General features: G+C 36.3%; 2 protein-coding genes across 2 annotated transcripts in view; one reads left to right on the forward strand and one right to left on the reverse strand.

Moving 5' to 3' along the window:
• Positions 1–616: 616 nt before the first annotated feature.
• On the reverse strand, positions 617–1,063 carry LOC145803632 (uncharacterized). Its single transcript, XM_082896949.1, has one exon. It carries the CDS (start codon positions 1,061–1,063, stop codon positions 617–619), a length of 447 nt encoding a protein of 148 aa, XP_082753075.1.
• Positions 1,064–17,519: 16,456 nt separating this feature from the next.
• The window catches only part of LOC114307693 (uncharacterized), a 60,134-nt gene continuing 50,633 nt past the window's right edge, over positions 17,520–27,020 (forward strand). Inside the window, exons 1-2 of the mRNA XM_082898836.1 lie at positions 17,520–17,845; positions 25,973–26,087. Of these exons, the coding sequence (XP_082754962.1) occupies positions 26,009–26,087 (79 nt within the window). The 5' untranslated portion in view covers positions 17,520–17,845; positions 25,973–26,008. The remainder of the gene's footprint in view (positions 17,846–25,972; positions 26,088–27,020) is intronic.

Below are 27,020 nucleotides of genomic sequence, written 5' to 3' on the forward strand. Positions count from 1 at the left end.
AACCCATTAGGTAATATACAAGAAACACTACAATTTTTTTCTATAAACCAAATGCAACTTTCTTGAAAAATTGTAAAGAAGCCTTGATGAATGACCTTGAAGACATGGCATACATTTGATTCAGCAAATGAATATGTAGAGCTAATTTTTCATGAGAGAAGGAAATTAGTCATTCCAACACCCGTGCCCTCACTTATTTTCCTTCCCAAAACAAAGAATTTTTTTTTTTTTTTTGTTTTCCTCATATAATTCACTGCAAGTTTCCCAAGTGTACTGATTAGAGAAATGCTAAATTTTTAACTTGAACTCTTGCAGTATAACCCCCCATCACACGTAACATACATGAAACACTATAAATTTTTTATTTTTTTATTTATAAACCAAATGTAACTTTCTTGAAAAATTGTAAAAAAGCCTTGATGAATGACCTTGAAGACACGACATACATTTGATTCAGCAAACGAATATGTAGAGATAATTTTTCATTAGAGAACGAAATTACTACACTTATCTCTCAAGACATCAATTGTCATATACTAAAATCGTAGAACTTATTCCAAATTCATGATGCCATTTCTTGATTTTGCATGTTTTCTCTATTCATCCAAACACTATTCTAATCACACAAGAATGAAGTGAGACCGGGACATTCTACTTTCTTCAAATAAATCAAATTAGGAAATAATATCCTAAGTTCCATCCAATGCATCTGTAATTGATTCAAGTATTTCAATTGCAACATCTCAACTGTGGTAGTTGCTATTGGGCCTAGATAACACAATAGCCCTCCTTTGCTGTAGAGTTTTTTCAAGTTCTTCAGATTGCTAGACCACAACCAACTGGGTGTAATCATCTCAAGAAAACACTCAAGCACTAGTTTCTGCACCGAGGAAGGAAGTTCTGATTGGAGAGGAAGTTCTGAATCATGTTGCTCGGTGACTGATCTTGTTAATGCTTTTGTCAGCTTGGCACATAATCGTAGTTGTGGGCGTGCTTGTTTCGGTATGTCATCTATTTCACCTCGTAAAATGCAACCTGACCAGGATATTTTTAACTTCTGCATGGTTTTAAATCTTTGTAAATGACGAAGCTGTTTATTTGTTGGGAATTCTTTCATACTCGTGTCAGCTTTGGCAATTTTATCAAATCATCGATATACATGAGTTTTAATCCTTGGAATCTCCAATGATAAATCCCTTAAGAACTTGGAGTTCTGATAGTGAACCAAGGCCTTTGGGCATGTGATCTAAAAAGTAACACTCAGATATGTCTAAGTGTGTCAAATTCTTAAGTAAGCCAATCCAATCCGGAATAACCTCAAGATTGTGACAAGCTTTGAGATCTAGGATCTTGAGATTAGTCATTCGTGAAATACAATAAGGAAGCTCTGTAATCAAAGAAATTCCTCGAAGGCTAAGAAACCTCAATTGATCCATATTCTTTCGTGCATTGAGAATTTTGGTATCTGGGACTTCAATATGATGCGTGACCGAGTTCTGCCACCTTCCCAAGTAAACAATTTTGAAATTGGTGCGCTTGAAAAACTTTTTATAGCTTCCATCAATAATAGCCGCACCAACATTGATGAAGCATCCATACCAAAAGTTGATGAAGCATCAATACCAAATATAACCAAAATCCTGCAATAACTTTGGTTCAATGGTTAAAGCAGAAAGAATGTAAGAGGGCATCTTATAGCTATCCACAGCCAATCCACATAGGCCCTTTGTAATAAGCTCATCCAAGATCTCGTTAACAAAATCCTCTACCGTCTTCTGTAACACAATTTATTCTTCTGTATTTTGGTCCATTGACTTTATTGGGTATAGAAGTCCCTCTCCAATCCACCAGTAAATCATAAGCCTTTTCTTTATAGTAACCATTTCTGGGAACATCAAGAAAAAATTCAAACAATCTTTTAGTTTCTAGGGGAGGCTATGGAGAAATACCTGGATATCTTCAAGGGTAGTGGTGTGATCAAACTTTGGCTCATTGTAAAAGCTGTGCAAATTACCGACCTTGTTTACATTGACTGGGTAGTTGCTGCTGCTACTGTTAATGGATCCATCAAACCATGGTTTCCGATGTGGTTTTGAATCATTATCATAATGGATTTTAAGCTACAAGGGTATCTGGGATTTCAACTTCTTGACAGACATTTTCAGCTGGCCAAGTTCATTAGTATCACTCCCTCAACTTGTTTTGAGCTCCTCAAATTTCTCACAAGCCTGGTTGATTTGTACATTCATATGATCTACATACTTCTGAATCTTTGCCATGTCCTCTTTCATGGAAATAAGATCTCGATCAATCATGTTAGCAAGCACAAAAGCTCCACTGTGGTAGTCGTTGTTGTTTGTGGTGGTGGTTGGGAAGGCAACGGTAGTGGTGGAAGTGGAGACGACAGTGGTGGTAGCTAATCGTGGTGAACTCTTGCCTTCGGAATAATCCGAAGATAATGATACAGAGGGGGTTGTATTTGTTGACATGATTTAAGAAGAAAATTACAAATAATATTGGCAAAAAAATCAATCAGAAGGATTAATGGACACAATTGGGTACAGAGAATGAGTGAGCTGCTAAACTAATTCTTTTCAAACACCTGAACTCATCATATATCTATTTAGAATTTGAAAATAAATAGAATAGATATATTTTTATTTTTTTAATTTGGCCCATTTAAGACTATATTTGCACATACTTACACTTTTCCAAGCTTGCCAAATTGGACCAGAAAGAAGAGTTCCGTAAGCCAACCTTTTTTTAGGATCATAGTCGTAAACAATCAGACCATACCTAACAAAAATAAAATAAACAATCAAATCCCGTGCCCTTTTAAAATAGATTTCTCAAACTCATACAATTTTAAACTCGTATCACTTTGTGATGTGTTGTTTATGACTTTTACTTTTGAAACCATATTTTCAACACACTCTAATGAAGTTGTAATTGCTCAATTAGCGTATAGTAAAATTTCTGAAGTTGTGTTCTAAAAACATAAATTTATGTTTGAAATATGATTTTACATCAAAATGAAAAGTTACGGTAATACTAGGAAACCAAAAATTTTATCAAGAAAATACTTAGAATTGTTTGAGATGATCTAAATAAGTATACTTTTTGACTTTTTACGAAAAAATATGTAGAAAAGTAGAGAGATAATGTTACCCAAAAAAGATAAAAAGATTAAAAAAAATGCATTTTTGTAATGCACCCCAAACACTCTCTTAGTATTATGCAATTGAAATTCATTCCAAATGTAGGTCCTGCAATAAATGAATTGAATTTGGACAATATATCACAAATCAGGATACATTTCTTGAAATTTTTTTTAGTCTGTCTTTTGTGAGAAAGGAGCAATGTTAGGAACCTATAAATTTTACCCATATTGTGTTATATTATATAATAATTGAATCTAGAGCACATATCACAATTGGGAATAAAAGTTTTAACATTTTTTCTTTTTACGGAGAGGAAATATCCGTCACTCTCCGTGCTCTTCGTGTCCAAGCTTTGCGTAACGCCGCTTAACCTGAGAGCAGAAAAACGGTGAGCTACCCAGCAGTGTGCTGCCAGAAAAACCCTCCGACGGTCAAGTTAGCATACTTAGAGACAAGAAGAGAAGAAGAGAGAGACAGAGAGACAAATGGGTAGGTAGCTCTAATAACCAGATGTTCCAGACCTGTGCATGGATATGCAGCACCTTTATATAGTTTCTGTGTGCTCCTCTCTGTCTGTCCTCCTCCTGACGTGTGGATATGTTCCCCTCTTACCTTCTTCCACGTGTAAGAGCAAATACTGCCAAACACCGAATGTCAATACAGCCCAATGGTATTGATGCGTACGGACAGCAGAATCTCTTTTCTGCAGTCAAATTATGCCACGTAACACATCCTACCTAACTATACCAAGCGTGGTTCCACAATCCTCTTTCGAGGCCACTATCTGCTCGATTTTATCGAACAAACCCGTCTGCGGGCCCACCCGAGCTCCGTAATCCATAACGAGCTTCTACTCGGTCGAATTTGACCTTTTAAGGACAAACTCCATCCTCCGAAAATGCACATCCTCAAACTGGGCTAGCATCTCGTCTTGCCGTTGACTTGACCGGGCTGTGACTTCGATCGTACACGTGTCCTACGTCAGACCGTGCTCAAATCTTGGTGCAACATGTATCCTCATTTCGTTTGAGTAAAAACCTTCGCTAAGGCTCAAACAAGCTCGACCATTCAGGTCTTAAATCTCCCTCACAATTGCCCCTTAATTTTGTTCGCGTTAGCGTGACTGGGATTACACTTACAGGCCGAGCTCGTTTCCTTGCTCGGTCATCCACTATTCAGGATCAGTTTGCTATCTTCGACTGTGCTAATTCTCATGCTCGGTCTTATGACCTACTCAGTTGGCAATTTGGCTTTTCAGCTTGTTTTCTCAAGGTTCGCATCGGTCTTGTCATGGACACGTGTCGTTCACCCATTGGTCCCGTACTGCCCATCCAGCTGTCCCACACCGTCTTTTCAGATTCAAATTTTGTCGCCTATTCCCATTCTATACACATAACCCTTTTATTTCTCCTTCACCTTTCACTATTCATCTTCTTCATCACTGACAACTCAAAGTAACATCGTGCCAATCTTTTGGTTTTTTGCATTTTTTGCCCTAATCGAAGCATCTTCTTGGTGGATTAGGCAATGTCGTGATCACCGAAGACTTTCTAGTCGACTGAGATGCCGATTAAAGCTCCCCTCCATAAGTTCTTCGTACCTTCTTCGTATTTCTTAATGTTTTTCTTGTTCTTGAGCTTCTCACATCATTTGTCTTCGAAATGACATGGTAACACCACAAAACACAAAGAAACTAAGGTAGAATCAAACGAACTAGGGCTATGTTTGATCATCTGCATCTGGAAATCCTTGTGTTTCACATTTTCGACCCTTATTCATCACCTTCTGAGATGAACAGGGGCAAATTTAGGTCAGACAGGGCAAAGAGTGTTATATTGATTTGGAAACGCTAGTTGGCCGGGCAAACGTAGTGTTTATGGAGTTAGAGTAAAAAATCAGGCTGCGAAACACATAAGGTTGTGCGATTGGGCTAATATCTAGCCTGTTTGCGCAACTGAGATGGGTTTAAACCATTGAAAACCGAGCTGTAATCGCGCTCAAAGTAACCAAGCTAAAGTCAAGCTTATTTGCCCGACCGCGCTTCCATTTATACTTGGCTTTTAACTGCAGAATCCTAGAGGACTAAGCACACCAATACTAGGGCTCTCAATGATCGAGCAGCCACCGTGCACAACTTTGCCAATTCAATACCGTCGAGATAATTAAATCGACCTTCTATGGGGCATTATTGTTTCCTTGTAGACACGCCGGTTGCTCTGGCCGCATTTCGAGAGAAGTATGGCGTCCCAACTAACGTGCATTTAGAGCTCAGTGAAGAGGATATAAACCCATGAGACAGGTTGGAATCCTGCCTTTTCACCGTGTTGAGTATAATTGAAGGAGGTCTCTGCTTCCTGGTGCAGCCTTTGATGTGCGAATTTTTGAGATGCACCGGGCTGGCTCTCACACAAGTATCTACCAACACTTATAGAATCATAAACGGAGTGGCCGAGCTAAACCATCGACCAGGATTAAAGTTGGGTCTAGCTGAAATCCTGCGTCAATACACGCTCGGTGGCACAAAAGACAGTTTCAACTAAAAATAAGACCGGGCAGAGAGCGACTAGTAACCGACACACCGGATAAGGATATGCACAATGATGATTTCTTTTGGGTGTCCAGTAATTATAAAATAGCTGACGTACCCAGTTGGTACATTAGCAAGGACTTTGGTTTTTCTTGTAAACCGAGCTTCCTAATTGGTTAATTTTGTCAATATTCTTTGTACCAAACTAATTCCTTCTTTTCTACAGCTATTGAAGAGTTACAAGCCAATTATCTCTACTCAAACGAGGAGGCAATTAGAGTCGTGCTACGATATCAGCACCGACATTGCCACGAGCTTATCGGTTACGTACCAAGTTACCATTACTCAGCTCCCTGCAAAAGCAAAGTCATAGACTTTCTGCGAGTTCTCTCCCTACCCCCAAATCTAACATTCCCAGACATGCTCTTAATCCGATTGACTGAGAAACAGGAGATGGCAAAAAGAAGTCGAATCAAGAACCTCATCACCACCACTTCAATTGAGCTGCCGAGTAACCCCCCGCCCGCGCCGATTGTCGGTCAAAGTTTTGGGACCGTGATAGCGCTGGCTTCAAAAATTGCCCCGAACGCTGAGTCGCGCCGGGCTAGCAAAAGTGCCCGCTCGGCCGGTCCTTCAGTTGAGCTAGCGGCCGAGCTCAACACTGAGCACGTTGCAACTAAAGTCGAACTTGTTCCTGCCTGGCAACCGAAGCTGAAATCCCATCCTGGCTAACGATTTTGTGAAGGGGGATAAGGAGCATCTGCTCGCTTTTGATCTCTCCAAGTCCTTACTACTACCAAAGGATATGGTGGGGACCGAGCACGTTCCAGACACCCAGCTTGTCAAGTTCGCAGTGAAATCAATGACGAGGGTAAGAGCGTCAAATTCAAAAAATTTCTAACTGTTTACTCGGTTTGTTTCTTGCTCGAGCTAACCTTCTTCTAGTTTCTTGCAGTCTATTCAAAAAACGCACCTCATCATAGACCGCATTCTCTGCTTGCAGTAAAAAGTGACTGAGTGAAACACTGCTAGGAAGAATGTCTGGGCTGAGTTGGGCCGAGCTAAGGCTGAGCTCGAAATCGCGAACGCTGATAATGCGAGGTTACTTGGTCAACTCGACAAAGCCGAGCAAGAGAGAGATGCCTTGAAGGCTGAGCTAGAGGAGTTGAAGAAGGTGAGGCAGAAAGACGTGGATAAGGCCAATAATCTCAGCTTCAAGGAGGCCGATGAGAGCTACACTAAATAGGTTGAAGCCACCAAGGACATCTTCTTCAAGTCTGGTTGGAAGGTAGCCTGTGAGAAACTCAACCAAGGATCTGAAACCGAGGTGTTCACCTCTCCTCCCTCTACCTTCCTGCCGGTTTATATGGTGCCTTACGCGAACGACATCTTCAACTCGTTGCAAGAGGAGGCCGAGAAAGAAACTGAAGAAGAGGCCGAGAAGGAGATCGAGGAAGGAGGCGGTCAAAAAGAGACTGGCCAAAAGGAGATCGGCGACAAAGAAAGGATTGTCGTAGTCGACCTGGAAACCATCGCAGAGGGAGCCGAAGATGACTTCGCTGACCTCTCCCCCTTAGTCTAGTTTTGAATTCACCGTCTTTTTGTTTTGAACTTTTGTAACCGGGCTGCTTGTCCCAACTCTTGTACTTGCAATCTCAATCAATGAAATTTTTTTACAACTTTTTCACTTGTAACTTTGAAGTGTATGTCTCATTCTTGCAATCTTGTGAGATCCTTGTATAACGTAGACTACCTTAGTCGGGCAAGAACCATCTCGGCTGAGCAGTCATAATTGAACAATTCAACTCTTTTAGCCAGGCAGATTCACCTCCACTAAAAGCTTGAACAAACTCCTTTAGCCGGACAAAAGCACCTCGGCTAAAAGTCTGGAGTCGAATAATGCATCAACTCTTTTAGCCAAGCAAAATCCCCTCAGCTAAAAAGATAAAATCATAGGAAAATAATGAGTTTATATATTTGTTTATTATTTTTTTTATTAAATTAGTTTTTAGTTTTTAGTTTTTTTTAAAACATATTCCAAAACCTAACCATACAGAGCTTAATTTTTCTTTCATTCATACACTCTTCCTTTGTTATTGTTGTCACTTTCAACCCTTCATCACTACCACCACTATAGCGACCCCGGTCTTCTCCCATTTGATTATTGTATCCGGACTTAGGTTCCGTAGATTCTGTCATTGTATAACGGTTGTTGTTGTCCCTTATTTCTCATTTGGAATTATAGGATGTGTTGGGCAGGTTTGTTTCAGGTTGGTTGGGTTTAGAAATCAAGTGTTGCTGTCCAGTATTTTGGATCTTCGCTCGAGCGAGGAGTTTGTCGCTCGAGCGAGCTGTTGTTTTTGGTTCTTCGCTCGAGCCGGGGTTTGGTAGCTCGAGCGAGAGTTTGTTTCTGGTTTGGACCTATAGCTTTGCATTCTTGGCTCGAGCGAGCTTTTATTCGCTCGAGCGAGTTAGTTCGTTCTTCGCTCGAGCAATTGTTCCTTCGCTCGAGCGTGTGTCTGGTTACAGACCTGAGGGTTTGAGTTCTTCGCTCGATCGAGCTTTCTTTCGCTCGAGCGAGCTTTTGGCTTGTTGGCTCGAGCAAGGCTTCCTTGGCTCGAGCGTAGTTTCTCTGTGTCTGGTCGCTCGAGCGACCAAGTCTTCGCTCGAGCGAGCCTGTCCAGTTTATATACGCAACAGCGGGTTTTGATCAGTCTTTTTCATATTCTTTTTGATTCCAAACCCTAGGTCCGACTTCTCTCTCTCCCTATTCACCTTCTCTCTTAGATTTGATCCACTTAGGGTGTGTTTCTACCCTAGATCCTTCATTAGAAAGATAGAGGACGGCTTGGGCTTCATTCTAATCTGAACATTTGGTGATTTGGAGCACATTGGAATTTGGGCATTTATCTCTATCTTCTCCATTCGGGTTATTTTCTTTGAGGTAGGGATTTCCTACTCCATTTTATAGGTTTTGTTCTAAGTTTTGGTATTTTGATATGTTGGGAATACTTGGGTAAATTTTGGGAAAAACCCTAGTTGTATTATTGAATTAATTTGTATAAGTAATTCATGGAATTGGGAAAAGAGGGTTAAATTCATGGAATTGGGGAATTTATTGATTAAATGGCATAATTGGGTAATTGGTATCATTTGTCTATTGAATTGTTGACATGGTTATTTTCAGTTTAGAAATAACTGTTTTGGGCTATCGGTGGAGGATAGTCGTGATTGTTGTAGATATTGCATGTGGATTAGGAATAACTGAAACTAATCACATTGGTTAAATCATTAATTTTGACTATGGCAATGATACAGAAAATACGTGTATTGATTGAGCATTGCATTTGCATACATTGTTTTGTGTGTGGGAGGAGATAGGGGATGTACTCCACGGTTTAGGGGAAGATAGGGGATGGACCTCTAAACCGGATTTTGTTTGGGAGGAGATAGGGGATGGACTCCATTAGCATCACTTTTATGTGTGCTTATTTATATAGAAGTGTTTTATTGATACAGCACTAAAATGTGTATCAATCTGGAAGTATGAAGTGTTTGATATGAGCTTGAGTCTCATTTGTTGTTGATAATGGAAGGATGTGAATATGATATATGTGATTCACTGTTGTAAGTTTGGCCAGGTTCTGAGCCATATGGATAAAATTGGAAAGTAAAACGTATCTTTGGCAATAGTGTCATGAGACTGTAAAATGAAGTAATTGATTATTTTGGTTGACCATCTGTTGAATGCTATTGCTTTATTCATTGCTTATATGTGGTTTAGTATATCTCTACTGGGCTGTGGCTCACCCTTTATGGGAACATCATTTTTAGGTTCAGGCGATAAACTACCTCCAAGGACTTAGCTTGGGAGGGTTTGGCATCAGGATTGAAGAAGACTATCTTTAGTTAATAGTTGATATTTATTTGTACATGTAAACATTCAAGCCTAGGGCTTTTCTTGTATTGAGATTAGAACTCATATTTTTGAATCCAAGTGTTGGCTTGGAAAGATGTAAGCCTGTAGGGCATTTTATTCGATGTTACATGTAATGCTTTATTTAGTAATACTCTGATGAATGAATTAATTAATTGTCTTCTTTAAATAATGCATGTTTATGATATATATAATGGGTTAATTTTGAGGGCGTTTGTAACGCCCTCAAAATAATAACAATAAACCCATCAGATAAGACATGCATTTACATATAAACTAACCACATTCTTTCATTCATTAGAGTTCCATTACATAAGTATTACATGTTAACCTCATAACAAAATGCCCTACGGGCTTACAGCTTTCCAAGTTAACACTTGGTTACAACAAAGAGTTCTAACTCGTTTACACATTAAGCCCTTGGCTTGAAATTACATGCAATACATCAAAAGTAAAACGACAAAACTATGCCCGCCACTAGCCTCCCAGCTATGTCCTTGGAGGTGGCATGCTTCCTGTACCTGAAAATGATATTCCCATATAGGGTGAGCCACAGCCCAGTAGAAATACACTAAACCAACCATGGACAATGGCTAAAACATTAGCAATTGATAGTTGGTCAACACTGATACAATCACATAAATTACATATTTATGTCAACGACTTACAAGTCCCAATTACTTTTCATTTTCCTTTTTCAATAGATAAGCATGCTAGCTCTATTATCATTTCCACAGATATGTATAAAAACTATATCTCACATTCTCAACAGATATGTATATCAACAATATCCACAGATAAGCATACAAGCTGTATCCACATTCTACAACAGATATGTATATCAACAATATCCACAGATAAGCATACAAGCTGTATCCACACTTCACTTCACAAAGATAAGCATATGAGCTCTATCTTCACTTCTCTAGACAAGCATATGAGCTCTGTCTACGGAGTTCATCCCCTATCTCCTCCCAATACCTATCCGGTTTAGAGGTACATCCCCTATCTTCCCCTAAACCGCGGAGTACATCCCCTATCTCCTCCTCTACACATAACGTATACAAACACAATGGTTCTATATACAATCACCCAATACATACAAATAATGTATTCTATCAACCGTCAAGTTCCATGACACATTTCATTGATTAGTTTCAGTTTACCTAATCATCATGCATTGTCTACAACAATCACGACTATCCTCCACCGATAGCCCAAAGCAGTTATTTCTAAACAGAAAATAAATGCACAAATGGATATTCAATCAACATTTCATTTCCTCATTTCTCACCATTAATTATCCCAATTAATTAAACAATGTAATTAGGCCATTATCCATAATTACCATTTCAACCCTTAGGTCCCATTTTCATCAATGATTTAACATTCATTCAATTTCTCTATGCCAAACATGCATTCAGGTTTATTATGAATAAAACCCCAACTTTTGTAAAATTACACAAAAGCCCCAAACTTTCACAAAATTACCAAACCAAACCCAACATCTCAAAATACCAAAATTTAAAGACAAAACCCATAGAGAGGAGTAGGATATCCCTACCTTGAAGTTTAAGCCAAAAAGGAGATGAAGACTCCAAGATCAACTTGCTCCAAATCCAAACTTTTTCAGATTAAATCGAAGCTCTCAACGCCCTCTATCTTTTTAACAAAGGCCCTAGGCTAGATTAACACCCTAGGGAGATCAAACCTTAGAGAGAGTGCAAGTTTAGAGAGAGAGAGTGTCGGATTAAGGGTTTGCTCAAAGAAAAGAAGTGAAAAAGTGATGTTTTAGACGCTGCTGTCCGCTGATATAAAACACTCTCGCTCGAGCGAAGGATTGGTCGCTCGAGCTACCAGACACAGAAAACTCTCGCTCGAGCCAAGAAGTTCTCGATCGAGCGAAGAAAAACCCAGACCGCTCGAGCGAAGGAAAGCTCGCTCGAGCCAAGACAGGCAACTCTCAGGTCCAGAACCAGATGCGAACTCAACGCTCGCTCGAGCGACCACTCCTCGCTCGAGCGAAGGCCCAAAATTCTGGGCAGCAACACTTGGTTTCCAAACACAACCAACCTGTAACAAACCTGCCCAACACATCCTATAACTCAAATACAAAGTACAAAGGATGCAAACTAGAAAATAAACAACTACCAACATTCACGGACACATGTCCGGATCACTGTACAACGAAGGTAAGCCTGGGATCACTATAGCGTTACAACCACCGCAACTCCCAGCTCATTCATTTTCATCATGTACCTCTTCAATCAACCTTGAAAGTGGGCGATTCATGGCAGGGGACTTATGAGAATGCATGGTTCATGGAAAAAAGTAGCCGCAAGCGAAAAAGAAAAAAGACGACTGAAGGGGATGGTAGATGAAAGAGGTGGCGCTGGTGATGAAGGATGCTTGTGGTGTTTTACAAATTAGGATTTGAGTGGAAGAAGATAAGGGTATTATGGTATTTTTATTTTAGGATAAAATTATATTAAGGAAAAATTTCATTAAGGCTTAGTTTGTTTATGATGAAATATGTAGAAAATGAAAGAAGGAGAAAAAATTTAACTTCTATGAGTTTGTTTAGCTTGAAAGTAGTGGAAAATATAAGAAAACTAATTTTCTTGTATAACCCATATTAGCATTGTAACTATTTTTTTTGGTGTTGCAGAAAACACAAGAAAAATTGAATGTATGAGTTACCTATAACTAAACTTTTAAATTTTTATATCTTTTTTTTTCAAAATTTTCAACTCAATCAACTGTTTGCAAAAAAATATTTTTTCTTTTCTATTTCTTTTCTTTCACGTTATTTTCTTTTACTTTCACTTTCTACCAAAATTTCTTTCTAATTAAATGGAACCTAAGTGAGTGAACTGAGAAGAATTAGTTTGTGAAAATAGAATTACCTCTAATACCATAATATTGTGCACAAATAAATACAATTTATTTTATATTTCTAACATAATATAATCATACTAGTAATCCTCTCAATCAATTCTACTATATACTAATAATCTTATCCAACTTAATTCGACAAACAAAAGGGATCAAATTTAATTGGGCAAATTACATATACTCCCCTCGAGGTTTGGCTAAATTACAGATATCCCCTGAAGTTTGAGAAATTACAAATTCTCCTCTGAATGCTATATTTGCATAACAAATTAGGGGTAATTTGTTATGAAATATAAACCTTAGGGGGCAAATTGTTATCAAAATACAAAGCTCAGGGGGCGGGATGTAATTTCCGAAACCTCAGGGGGATATTTGTAATTTAGCTAAACCTCGAGGGAGGTATTTGTAACACTGCTAGGAAGAATGTCTGGGCTGAGTTGGGCCGAGCTAAGGCTGAGCTCGAAATCGCGAACGCTGATAATGCGAGGTTACTTGGTCAACTCGACAAAGCCGAGCAAGAGAGAGATGCCTTGAAGGCCGAGCTAGAGGAGTTGAAGAAGGTGAGGCAGAAAGACGTGGATAAGGCCAATAATCTCAGCTTCAAGGAGGCCGATGAGAGCTACACTAAATAGGTTGAAGCCACCAAGGACATCTTCTTCAAGTCTGGTTGGAAGGTAGCCTGTGAGAAACTCAACCAAGGATCTGAAACCGAGGTGTTCACCTCTCCTCCCTCTACCTTCCTGCCGGTTTATATGGTGCCTTACGCGAACGACATCTTCAACTCGTTGCAAGAGGAGGCCGAGAAAGAAGCTGGAGAAGAGGCCGAGAAGGAGATCGAGGAAGGAGGCGGTCAAAAAGAGACTGGCCAAAAGGAGATCGGCGACAAAGAAAGGATTGTCGTAGTCGACCTGGAAACCATCGCAGAGGGAGCCGAAGATGACTTCGCTGACCTCTCCCCCTTAGTCTAGTTTTGAATTCACCGTCTTTTTGTTTTGAACTTTTGTAACCGGGCTGCTTGTCCCAACTCTTGTACTTGCAATCTCAATCAATGAAATTTTTTTACAACTTTTTCACTTGTAACTTTGAAGTGTATGTCTCATTCTTGCAATCTTGTGAGATCCTTGTATAACGTAGACTACCTTAGTCGGGCAAGAACCATCTCGGCTGAGCAGTCATAATTGAACAATTCAACTCTTTTAGCCAGGCAGATTCACCTCCACTAAAAGCTTGAACAAACTCCTTTAGCCGGACAAAAGCACATCGGCTAAAAGTCTGGAGTCGAATAATGCATCAACTCTTTTAGCCAAGCAAAATCCCCTCAGCTAAAAAGATAAAATCATAGGAAAATAATGAGTTTATATATTTGTTTATTATTTTTTTTATTAAATTAGTTTTTAGTTTTTAGTTTTTTTTAAAACATATTCCAAAACCTAACCATACAGAGCTTAATTTTTCTTTCATTCATACACTCTTCCTTTGTTATTGTTGTCACTTTCAACCCTTCATCACTACCACCACCGCAACTCCCAGCCCATTCATTTTCATCATGTACCTCTTCAATCAACCTTGAAAGTGGGCGATTCATGGCAGGGGACTTATGAGAATGCATGGTTCATGGAAAAAAGTAGCCGCAATCGAAAAAGAAAAAAGACGACTGAAGGGGATGGTAGATGAAAGAGGTGGCGCTGGTGATGAAGGATGCTTGTGGTGTTTTACAAATTAGGATTTGAGTGGAAGAAGATAAGGGTATTATGGTATTTTTATTTTAGGATAAAATTATATTAAGGAAAAATTTCATTAAGGCTTAGTTTGTTTATGATGAAATATGTAGAAAATGAAAGAAGGAGAAAAAATTTAACTTCTATGAGTTTGTTTAGCTTGAAAGTAGTGGAAAATATAAGAAAACTAATTTTCTTGTATAACCCATATTAGCATTGTAACTATTTTTTTTGTTGTTGCAGAAAACACAAGAAAAATTGAATGTATGAGTTACCTATAACTAAACTTTTAAATTTTTATATCTTTTTTTTTTCAAAATTTTCAACTCAATCAACTGTTTGCAAAAAAATATTTTTTCTTTTCTATTTCTTTTCTTTCACGTTATTTTCTTTTACTTTCACTTTCTACCAAAATTTCTTTCTAATTAAATGGAACCTAAGTGAGTGAACTGAGAAGAATTAGTTTGTGAAAATAGAATTACCTCTAATACCATAATATTGTGCACAAATAAATACAATTTATTTTATATTTCTAACATAATATAATCATACTAGTAATCCTCTCAATCAATTCTACTATATACTAATAATCTTATCCAACTTAATTCGACAAACAAAAGGGATCAAATTTAATTGGGCAAATTACATATACTCCCCTCGAGGTTTGGCTAAATTACAGATATCCCCTGAAGTTTGAGAAATTACAAATTCTCCTCTGAATGCTATATTTGCATAACAAATTAGGGGTAATTTGTTATGAAATATAAACCTTAGGGGGCAAATTGTTATCAAAATATAAAGCTCAGGGGGCGGGATGTAATTTCCGAAACCTCAGGGGGATATTTGTAATTTAGCTAAACCTCGAGGGAGGTATTTGTAATTTGCCCAATTTAATTAAAGGGGTTGAATTGAAACAAGTAGGATTTTTAAGGGATCAATAGTGCAATTTTTACTCTTTAATTAATTAATTTATTTAAACCTAGTTTGTTTATACTGGTTGAAATTTTTTTAAAAATTTTAAAAGAGAAAGAAAAAAATTGTATAAAATTAGATAAAATATAGGGTGATGCACCAATAAATCCCAAATTAACAACTTATACACTATTTAGTCCTAAAAGTTTTCTTATATACTGAAATGTCCCATTATAGAAAAATTGACCATAGAGGACATATACATCAAATATCATCATCATCAAAACAACATCATCATCATCAAAACAACATCAAACATCACAACATTATTATCAAAACAACATCAAACATCACAACATCAACATCAAAACAACATGAAACATCATCATCAAAACAACATCAAACATCACAACATCAACATCAAACAACATCAAACATCACAACATCAACATCAAACAACATCAAACATCATCATCAAAACAACATCAAACATCACAACATCAACATCAAACAACATCAAACATCATCATCAAAACAACATCAAACATCACAACATCATCATCAAGCATCATCATCATCATCACATCATCAACAACACGTCACAACATCAAACTAAAAAAAAATAACATCAAACATCAACATATACATTATAATGGTTCAACACATTTCCTAAACCCTAACAATTAATCGCTGTGTCGAAGAAGAAACCCTAGAATTTTCACATTGATTCCATATGGGACTCAAAAAGCAAAACATCTCATTCTTTTGCTTCATCGATCGGGAATGAAGATACATGCGAATACATATATATAGAGAGAGAGAATCTGAGGAGTTGAGAGGGAGAGAAGTGAAGATAGATCTGATCTGATCGGATCTTGGGTTATTCTTCGCAAACATCATCCCCCCCGGCCGCCGCTTGAGCTTGATTCTGTAATGGCGTCCCCTGCCACTGCTGTTTCTGGTTCGAAGGAAAAGCGAACCCCAAAGGCAAATCAGTTTTAACCGCCGGTTGATTTTGCTACTGGAAAGAACAGATCAACGGCGAGCGATAGAAAAGAAGAGGGGAAGAGGGAGGAGAAAGAAGAGAAGAGCCGATTGGGATTGGAGATGATGAATTGCAGAGGCCTTATGGCCATCAATGTGATCCGTCCCAAGGAGTACTGGGATTACAAAGCCCTCACCGATCAATGGGGGGAACAGGACGATTATGAGGTTGTGAGGAAGGTTGGGAGAGGGAAATACAATGAGGTTTTCGAGATCGGACGCCGAGGAAGTTCTGGACGTTTACATGTTCCATTTTTTTTTTGTGGGTTTGGTTCGAAATCGATTTCTACGTATTGGGTTGTGGGTTTGGTTCGAAATCGATTTCTGCGTATTGGATTAATTTAGGTCTGATCTGTTCGTTGGGATTGTAAGAAGTTAGGGTTTCAAAGGTTTAGGGATTGATTGGTTTGTGTTACTTCTGATGTTCACCGTGTTGATGATGTTGCTATTGTTCATGATGATGTTGACGATGTAAAAACCCTAGGCGTTCTGATGATGTTTGATGATTTTGCTAATGTTTTGATGATGTTGATAATGTATGTTTGATGTTGTTTTAATAATGATGTTTGATGTTATTTTGATGATGATGTATAAATGGGATTAAGGCTTGGTTTGGCATGTCCTAAATAATACAAAAAGTCAAAAAGTCACTATCCTATTTAAGTCACATCATCTTATTTAAATCACATCACCTCTCTAACACATCACATCAAATCCAACCCAAACCCAACCCATATAAGTCAATAAGTCAAAAAGTGCATTTTTTTAGAACATCCCAAACCAACCCTAAATGTTGCATAAGAAAATTTTTAGGACTAAATGGTTTAACTTTTCAAAAAATAGGATTTATGGGTAAATTTTCCTAAAATGTATATACACTTTGCTTGGTTCCCATTTTTTAAAAACAGTTTTTAAAAAATTCTACACTCTTATTTTTCGTATTTTTTTGTTTTTACTGAATTTTTTAAATATTTTATGCAATTTTTTTACTTTTTAGACACACCTAATATAAATACACTTAAAAAGTAAAAAAATTGTAAAAAAAATCTTTTAAAAATTTACTAAATACCAAAAAATATAAAAAATACAAGAATTTAGTACATTTTTTATATTTTATGTATTTCTTAATTTTTTAAAATATTTTTTCACAATTTTTTTACTTTTTAGACACATCTAAATAAGGTACATCTAAAAAAATAAAAAAGATATTTAAAATTTTAAAAATATTCATTAAAAACAAAAAAAAATTAAAAATCAAAAAATTCAATTTTTAAAAGATTTAATTCAAAAAACTCAAACCGTGATACCTATTTTTCCTTTTACACTTTTCTTTTTTTTTTTTTTTTTTTTTTTTTCAAATCTCTTCCTGCCAGCGTAATTTTTTCTATTTTTCCCCAAGTGGAGAGTCTTTGGGGTTCTGTCCCGTCGGCTCTCTAGGCTTCCACCTCCTCCTCTCTCTCTCTCTCTCTCTCTCTCTCTCTCTGCAAAACCAGGGTCTCTCATCCACAGGCTTCTTCTGCGAGCCCTCACGTGCTCTTCTGTTACCTCAATTAGGGTTTTTCATTACCTTGAGCTACAAAATCCATCGATCGGTCTCCGTTAACCCCTCAAGCTGAGCCTCTCGCTGTCGGTGCTCAGAGCTTCTTCATCTGTATGTCTCTTTCTCGCTTCTCTGTAATTTGTATCACTTGCTCGCATGTTTAATTGATTTAGCAATTTCAATTTATAGCAGTACCGCTTGCAATTTGCTGCACCATGTGTTCGAAGAAAAGTTCATGACTAGTTAATTTTTTTTTTTTTTTGTACCCATTTTGTGTTTGTTGAAATGGGTATGTGGGTTTGTTCGAATGTCGTTGATAGAGAATGTTTAGAACTTTTACTTGAAATCGAGCTATACGACTTCAAGTGTATTTATCTTGTTATTGCCTCCATTTAATATGTATATTTGATATATGATGTCATTGTACACTTTCAAGTGTCAACGAATATGGGGGTTTTTTAAATTGAAGAAGGATTGTTGCAGATTAGCAGTTTTTTTAGTTGCTATTCAAAGGCACTTGGTTTCACACACGTACACATATTTTTGGTATATATTATGCAAATCTTTAATTTATTTATTTTTCTGTGCAAAATTTTTGTTCTGTTTGATGACTGGGTGTCCGGCCAGCTTACGTGCACAAAGATTTTTCTGTGTAAAATCTTTGTGGGGATGGGTATCACACATAATTTATTCTGGCATACTTTTACTGTCACTTGGCCCCTTTCTACTCATTGGAAGCCTCCTCCATAAGTATGCCAATTTGATGCAAGCTTTAATTTTTTTTTTTTTTTATCTTTTTATTATTTTCCTTTTCATATGGATGGAATCTCTGAGCTTCTATGCAGTGTATTTGGTGCTCTCTCACAATGTGAGGCATAAGCCTTAAAGCATCAAGGTGTAAGCATTTTGAATTTTTATGTTTAGAAAATAAATTAAATATTTTAAATTAGTAAAAAATATTAAAAGATAATTATAAAACCATAAATACTTTATGTTCAAGGCATCAAACATTTCACTGCTTATAATTGAACTTGTTCACACTGAAAATGAAATCAGCATTCTTAGCTTCAATGATCGAACTTCTCTTTATAGCCTTGACTTTATTATTATTTTTTTTTTCGATTGATCATTTACTTTATTTTTCCTATGGAATATATTATGTAGTTGCAAAATATATTATTATTATTATTATTTTATGGTTAAACCATCTACTAAGTTTAATACGAGCCTAAGACAAACTCTTCATATGCGTACTCCTCATATGTTTATGTGCAAAAGACGTACAAGGAGCATGCCTCACACTGTGATGCGCAAGTCTTTAGGGAGTGTAGCCTAAAAGTCAAAGCCTTGATACGTTTTATCTTAGCGTCATCTCGATGTGCGTCTCAATAAAGCCTTTTAAAACTTTGCTCGTACCTTTATCAACTAATCAACATCTTCTATGTCATCATGATGACATGGGTTTGGTCTACGTGGCAGCCATGTCAATAACCCCAAAAAGGGGTTTAAATGGGCTGTGTGCAGCTTAAAACAATCTAAACATGAGCCTAATTGGGACGCCTTCTTGCTAAAATGGGTCTTATAGGGTAGCTTTTGAAGCTTCTTTATGATTGTTTGATGCAATCAAACGCTAGGTGGGATGTTCAAGGGATTCTAGGAGTGATTACTAGAATCCCTTCTTCTTTTTCTTCTTCTTCGTGCACATATCCTAGTTACTATTCTCGGGTTACTGTAGTATTCTCAGGTTACAATTCACAGCATTCTAAAAGTGCACTTTTCAACTTCAAAACCCTATCTAATAACCCCCAAATCAACCCTAATCCCTTCCTCTGCTTATTAGCCTTTAATTTAACCCTTAAAGCCCTAAATCACTCACTGTTTAGGCCGTTAAATAAAATCTATTTTCAAAATCCAGCGCTGTTCTACATCAAGGGCATTTGATTATTCTAGATTTGTTGGACATGGGTGTAGGCACTAAAATTGTGATATGGTTTTGTTAGCGTTTGATCACAAACTAACTAAGCTTGATTGATCAAAAAAGTCTAAATGATCAAAATCAATATGGGTACCACCAAAATCATGAGAATTTAACATATTTCAAAATATGGGACATATCAAAAGAAAATTGTCGATTCCTTTTTGTTAACAAGTGTCACCTAGTTGGATCAAGCCAACGATGTGGGTCCCTTAGTGACACATGCCAAATTCTCTAAGGAGGTAAGGAATTGTGCAGTCTAAATTTAGGGTAAATTACACTCACCTCCCTAGGTTTGAGGAAAACATAATTAACCCTACATTTTTGACATAAATCCTTTTAGTAAAAGTTGAAGTGACTGAAACTAATGCAGATAGTGGGTAGACATTAAAATAAACAAAGATATTTACATTTTAGTAGAAAAGAGATGACAACATTATTTTTTCATTTATACAAAACAAATTATTGATGAAAAAGGACTTAACTGTTATGTGAATTAAAATCTCAAGGGAGACCAGTGTATTTATGTCAAAAGTGTGGGGTTTAACTATATATATATATTTTTCAAACTTCAGGGGATGTGAGTGTAATTTATTTTTAAATTTAGATAGAAATTTCTTCCATGATAATTTGACAAATTTCCTCTTACTTTGTAAATTATATCAATTAAAAAGAAATTCAAATATAGGGCATTTCCAAACTAACAATCTTCTTTAGCCTATAAACGGAGGTTGTCATTCATGAAGGTTGCAATGTTCACGCAAAGTGCTACAAGAGAAAAAGTATTCGTTTCTCGATTATGATGTTTTGGGCATGTTGAAAGATTTGCTTGAAAAGATGGTCATTCAATTATTAGAAAGCAAGAATCCAAAGCAGATTAGATGAGTTAATGATCTAAAGCTTTGTGGTTAGAATCAGATGATTCATATATTGTATGATTCGGTTCGATACACGTACCAATTGATACGAACTAGTAGAATCGGAAATGGCAATGAATCACACCTGTATCGTTGAATTGATCGCTAAATTGCAAGAATCCCACGATTCGAGAAATCGTGGGTCAACCTGCAATCAGTTGGACTCGAGTGGATTTTTTTTCATTTTTGACACATTTTGTTTTGTTGATTTATTTTGCTGGAGAATGGATTGATTAGGTCTTCTAAGACCTTTCCAGTTATTATATAACAATCCCATTGTCTTTTGGTTTGCCTATTAACTCTCAAACGACAAAACCCTAGAAAAAAGAACTTTTTTTTTCTTTGTATAGTTACGAAGCAGTTGCTTTCGCTGTTGGGTCCTTGCACCTTCAACTTTAAGTGAATCTTGAAGCTTCAACAAACTTTTAAAGTGTGGTGCTTGGACTTTGAGCTGCTATTGGTCCACAAACTCTATATGGTACTGTTTGCTGTACAAAAACCTAATCGAATAGTTTATAGTTTGGCCACTTTGAGCCTTTTTATTACTTTAGTACTATGAAGCACAGGTACATCAAAAATGTTGTCATACAAGTACTAGGTACTTACCCGTTATGGGTACGCGTACCAGTACAGCTGTACGCGTACCGGGTATGGCTAAAACGTATCTGGTACGTTTTATATGACCTGTATACATCTGGTATGCCTTGGGTACTCCATTGGTGCGCGGTTGGGTATGCCCGGGTCAAAACAAAATTTATAGAATTTTTTAGGAGCACCGCAACAAATATTTTTGCCCATTTTGAAAAATTAAACAAATATGAGGTGTTTAGTAATAATAAAAAACATAAAAATAAGTAATATCTATAATTGTTTGAAGAAAACCCTAAATTATTCCAAGAACCAGAGGTTGAGAGTCATGTCTACTTCCATTCGAAGAACAAAGCTGTTGAATCTGCTCTCCATCAAAGACGACACTGGTGGTCATCGACAAAGCTCAATATTCCAGTGAGTTCCTCTTCTTCTTTGATTTTTCTTCCTCTTTCTTCTTTGCTGGTGAGTTCCTCTTCGATTCTTCTTACTCTTTTGGCGAAGCTCTTTCTTCTTCAATTTTGCTCACCATCGAAGAAAACCCTAAATCATTCGAAGAAGAAACCTCATTTTACGAAACCGTTGGTCGTCGACAAAGCTTTTTCTTCGCTGGTGAGTTCCTCCTCTTCTTCGATTTTTCTTCCTCTTTCTTCGTCGTTGGTGAGTTCCTTTTCTTTGGTGACTATCATTTTAATTATTGAAATTAAAGAATTATAAAAATTGATTTCTTAACTTATTTACCTTTTAATATTCCTAATTCGTTTCTGATTTTTTCTGATCTATTCGTTTCAGATATTTTTTTTTTCCTAATCTTCTATGTAATGACATTAAAATAGTTCGTGGACTTACTTTAGTATTGTTGGTATTGTTGGTATTGTTGAAGAATGATTTTTTTTTTTTTTTTTTTTATTTTGTAATTTTTCTTGCATGTTAGCTATAAATATAAATAAATAAATAAATTGACGGACCCAGCCGTACTCGTACCCGTACCCTACTTTTTCTAGAATTTGCTGTATCGCTTTTTTTAGAATTTGCCATATTGCCGTACCCGTATCGTACTCACACCTGTGCTTCTTAGCTTCAATGCCTTTGTTATTGTTGTCACTGTGTTATTGCTGCTGGAATTTGGGAGTTTCGAGTTTTTAATTGTTTTCTTTATCAAGATTAAGGAATGGTTGATAAAAAAACATGAGAGGAAAAAGAAAGATGGGGATCCTACATGGAATCATTATACTCGCAATGTTTAGTGTGGAGTTTTCAGAAAAAGTTTTTTGAGTTTTCAATTCATGTATTTTTTGTTTTTTTACTTTGTAGATCAACTTAATCTAAGTATAAAATTTTGTGGAAAAATCTTTTAAAAAATTTACTAAATACAAAAAAATATAAAAATTTAGTATATTTTTGTGTCTTTTTTGTATTTATTATTTTTTTCAAAGATCCTTCACAAATATTTTACTTTTTAAGTACATCTAGATTAAGTACATCTAAATAATTTTTAAAAAATGACTAAACGATGAAAAAGATTCACTAAAAACTACAAAACATGTAAACAAAAAACTCGACAAAATAACATGTTCATTGATTTAGTCTGAATATTTCATATTAAAAATTGACCGAATCTTTACGATTCGGAACAAGGTTATTTTGATTCACGATTCAAATCCCGATTTGACAACTATGATCTAAAGTACTGTCACTACCATCATCAACAATCGAACTGGGAAGCCCCTTATTCTCAAGGAACTCATAGTGAACTTTGTTAAGCAAGAGAAGCTCTTATTGGAGGACAAAGAAGTAACAGAGTCAAAGCATGCTACTATCACTTCTGAACCTCAAAACCCAAAATTGCTCGACTCTCAACTAACTGCCTTGCCTTTATAAACTCCTTTATCGGAGCAATCGTGCAATACTAGTAAGTTAGGATCTCTTGAACCTATAAAGGTTTAAGTCTTGAAACTAGATACTTTTGTTGTTGAGGGTCAATCAACTACTGACAACAAAGAAGGATCGACAAGGATCGACTTTGACCACACAAAAGAAGTCAAAGAAACAAGGGTCGATCCTTTTGCATTGGGGGTGGGTGGAGGCAAGTGGACAAGAGCTTAGACTAGTTTGTGATAAAAAAAGGAAAGTTTAATCAAAAGATCATGAGAAGTCACCTTGCAAAACGTCTTCCCTAAGGGTACTTCATGAATGACTTGGTTTGGTTTCATCTAATGAAGTAAGGGGCAACCAAAGTCAAAATACATCCCTCGAGTCTTTGTCTTTGACCGCATTGAGCCTCCACCTTATACTAAAATTTTCAATAGGATAAGCACTGCTGACCAAGAAGAGGAAGGAGCAGGATTTTAGCTACGAAGGTCCGTTTGACTCTAAAACACTAGCGCAAAACATAAGAAAGATGAGCGAAAAAAGGGTCAAGAAAGTCAAGGTTGATTTAGGGTGAGTTTGGAATCCACCTATAAAACAATACTTTTTTTTTTGTCTTTAGTGGGTTCAACCCCCAACCCCCCCCCCCTCCCCCCCAAAAAAAAAAAATTGGTGTCAATTTTTTTTTTTTTTTGAAAAAATCGAAAATAAGTTCTCTAGAGACAAAAAAAGACTTACTTTTATTTTATTTTACTTTATTTTATTTTTGTCTTTAGTGGTGGATTTCTCTCCAAAATTTTTATATTTTGTTTTCATTTCTTTGGTCAGTCTAGTCAAGCAGAACCTAAAAGTGTAATTTAAAATTTTAAAAAAAAGTTAACTAAAGACAAAAATAAATAAATAAAATCAACAAATAAGCCACTCAAAAAGCCAATCTTAGACACACCCTCAACCAAAGAAGATAAAGAAACTTGAAGCTTGATCCCTTCTTCCACGAAGTGCATGATGTCACTCGAGATTAGTCACCATTATACTAACTAAACAAGATGAAGACCAAGTGAAAGATGATAAAAATGAGAAAATTGCATGTTTCACTTTTTAAAGATGTCTAAAGTTCAAATGTTGAAGATGACATGATGGTAGAAACTATAAGACTTGGCAATTGGAGCCAGACACACCTTGACACAAGTCTAAACTGTCTTTCCAAAAACCTTACGCTTCGACACTAGTTTTAATTGTCTTTCAGAATAACCCAACATGCTTAGATGCAAGTCTAAACTATCTCTCAAAAAACCTTACACACCTTGAAACAAGTTTAAACTGTCTTTTAGAAAAACCCAACACTCCTTGATGTAAGTCTAATTTGTCTCTCAAACCAAGACACTTTTTGACATAACTCAACTTAGTTGTTGTTGAATCACTGACAAAATTGTAATTATGTACAAAGTTAATACCAAACACCACATAGATCGAGTAACGTAGGATGTGTTTGGTATCATTTCCGTTGTTGTTTTGTTTTGTTTTGTTTTTTTTTTCTTTTCTTGAGAATATAATAAAAAGGGAATTGTTTGGCTGGGAATAATTTTTTGAAAATAATCCATTTTAGGAAACATTTTAAAGTTTTTTGGGCGAATAAAACATTTTAAATTTATTTTTTTTAAAATTTAAAATTATGTTTACACAAAAATAAAAACATGCGATGGACATTTTAAAAAAATTCACTTATTTTATAAACAAAAAATCGAAATAAAACATACCAAGAAGCTATTAATCAAACCATACAGTTTGGTTTGGATTAGGCTGATTTACAATTTTTTTTATTTTTTTTTCTCAACCCTAAAAAAATCTATCCAAACTGTCACGACAGTGAAATCTATCCAAAATTTTGTACTTACATAAATTTTGTTTCAAAAGACATTAAGCTGTATTGATATCGGTTTGTTTACATTTTAAATGGTTGGTTCAAAATGGCTTGGGTAAATTACACTAACATCACTTAAGGTTTGAATAAAATACAACAAGCCCCACAGTTTTGACATAATTATGCTAACCTCCCTTTTAGTAAGGTTAAAAAGCCTGAAACAAATGCTAATGGTTTGAAGACACAAAGCTAAACAAGATGAAATATGCATTCAATATAAAAGAGATGCCGACGTTATTTTTCCATCCATTTGACATATTAATTACTAATGAGAAGGGGATTAAATATTATGTAAATTAAAATTTTAAGGGATTTCCTTGTAATTATGCCAAACTTGTGAGGCTTGCTATATTTTCTCCAAACCTCAGGGGAGGGCAATGTAATTTACCCAACTAGTTGATTTGGTCTTTCTTTGGGTTTTAGCTTTTAGTTTGCAGTTCTGGAGTGTTTGGATGCATTTTCTCTATATTTCACACACACATTGATCCTATGTGATATTTGGGAACCTGAAAACCTGATTTATTGGATATTGTTCTAACTGTTTTACATATAAATGTTCATTTTCTCAAGTCAGTGTGGTTGTTTGAATTCCTTTAAAAATCACCATAGTTGAATGTTCATTGTTTTGTTTGTGGAAATGGAGGGAGCAACCATATTAAGCAGAGTCTGAATGAGCTGGGGTCATTTCTAGATTATATTTAAACAGCCTTTTAGATGATATATTGTGTGACAGTTCCAAACCAGTGTTGATTAGTTACATAACCACAATTGGTGTCTTTTGTTTTCCCACTTTGTAACCTTTGATTATTCTATTATCAGTTTATGCTAGTTTTTACTTTTAAACCAAACTGTATTAGGATGATTTCAGATGGTTTTGCTTATTTTATTTTATTTTATTTTATTCATTGTTTAATATGCATGTCTTAAGCGTGAAGATCATACTAATTCCTTCATTGTTATTGTTGCAGGGATTTTTTAAATGTGAGAATTCCTTGGACAGCAGGATGAGTGACAACGTTTTTGACGGACATATATTAGCTGAGAAATTATCTAAACTCAACAGTTCGCAGCAAAGTATAGAATGTATCCTTGTTTACAGAGAAAATGAACCCTCAAGTTCATTTATGGTCTTCAAAACACTGAAATTTTATGATAACTTCAATCTTGTATGATCATTTAACTGGTGTTTTACAGTAGGAATAGAAATATAATGTACCTACTCCCTAGTCTAACTGAATTGTTTAACTGTTTCCCAAATTCTACGTTCTTGACGTTAGATGCTATAAAGTCTTCTTATATTTGAGTGGCACATTTGGCAGTATTGCCGACAGCGAACATGTAAAAAAGTCACTTGGATCCTTTATGAAAATGAATTCTACTTTGAATCGTTTAAATGCTAGGTCGTTCCCCTCAAGTGACGCATTGTGCCTGCCTTCGACTGTTTCGAAAAGTGAGCAAGGGGCGCCGCATCGACGCCTGGGTGCGGTGAAAAATGGGCAAAGGTTCCTGCGTTTTTTTGGGCGAGCGCGGGTAAAGAAGCTAGTTCAAGATTATAGGTTTAGGGTAGCCACTTGGAACATAGGAACCTTAACTGGTAAGACGACGGAATTGGTAAATGTTATGATTAGGAGGAGAATTAGTATGGCTTGTGTACAAGAAACTAAGTGGACGGGTGAGAAAGTTAGGGAAATTGAGGATACCAGTTTTAAACTGTATTAATAGTGGTAAGGATAGACACATGAATGGGGTAGGAATCATAATTGCCAAGGGTCTTGTGGAGAGTGTAGTGGTGGTCACTAGGAAAGGGGATAGGATTATGCTAGTTAAACTAGTTATTGAAGAGAATATAGTGAACGTTATTAGCGCATACGCCCCTCAAGTAGGATTAGATTATTAGACTAAGATTTTTGGGAGAAAATGGATGAGATCTTACGGGAGATACCCGTAGGAGAGAACCTGGTCATAGGTGGAGATTTTAATGGCCATGTAGGCATATAGATAAACTAGGCTATGAAA

The sequence above is a fragment of the Camellia sinensis genome, chromosome 12, assembly GCF_055761805.1.
Source record: "Camellia sinensis isolate YWXY chromosome 12, ASM5576180v1, whole genome shotgun sequence".
Classification (NCBI taxonomy): domain Eukaryota; kingdom Viridiplantae; phylum Streptophyta; class Magnoliopsida; order Ericales; family Theaceae; genus Camellia; species Camellia sinensis.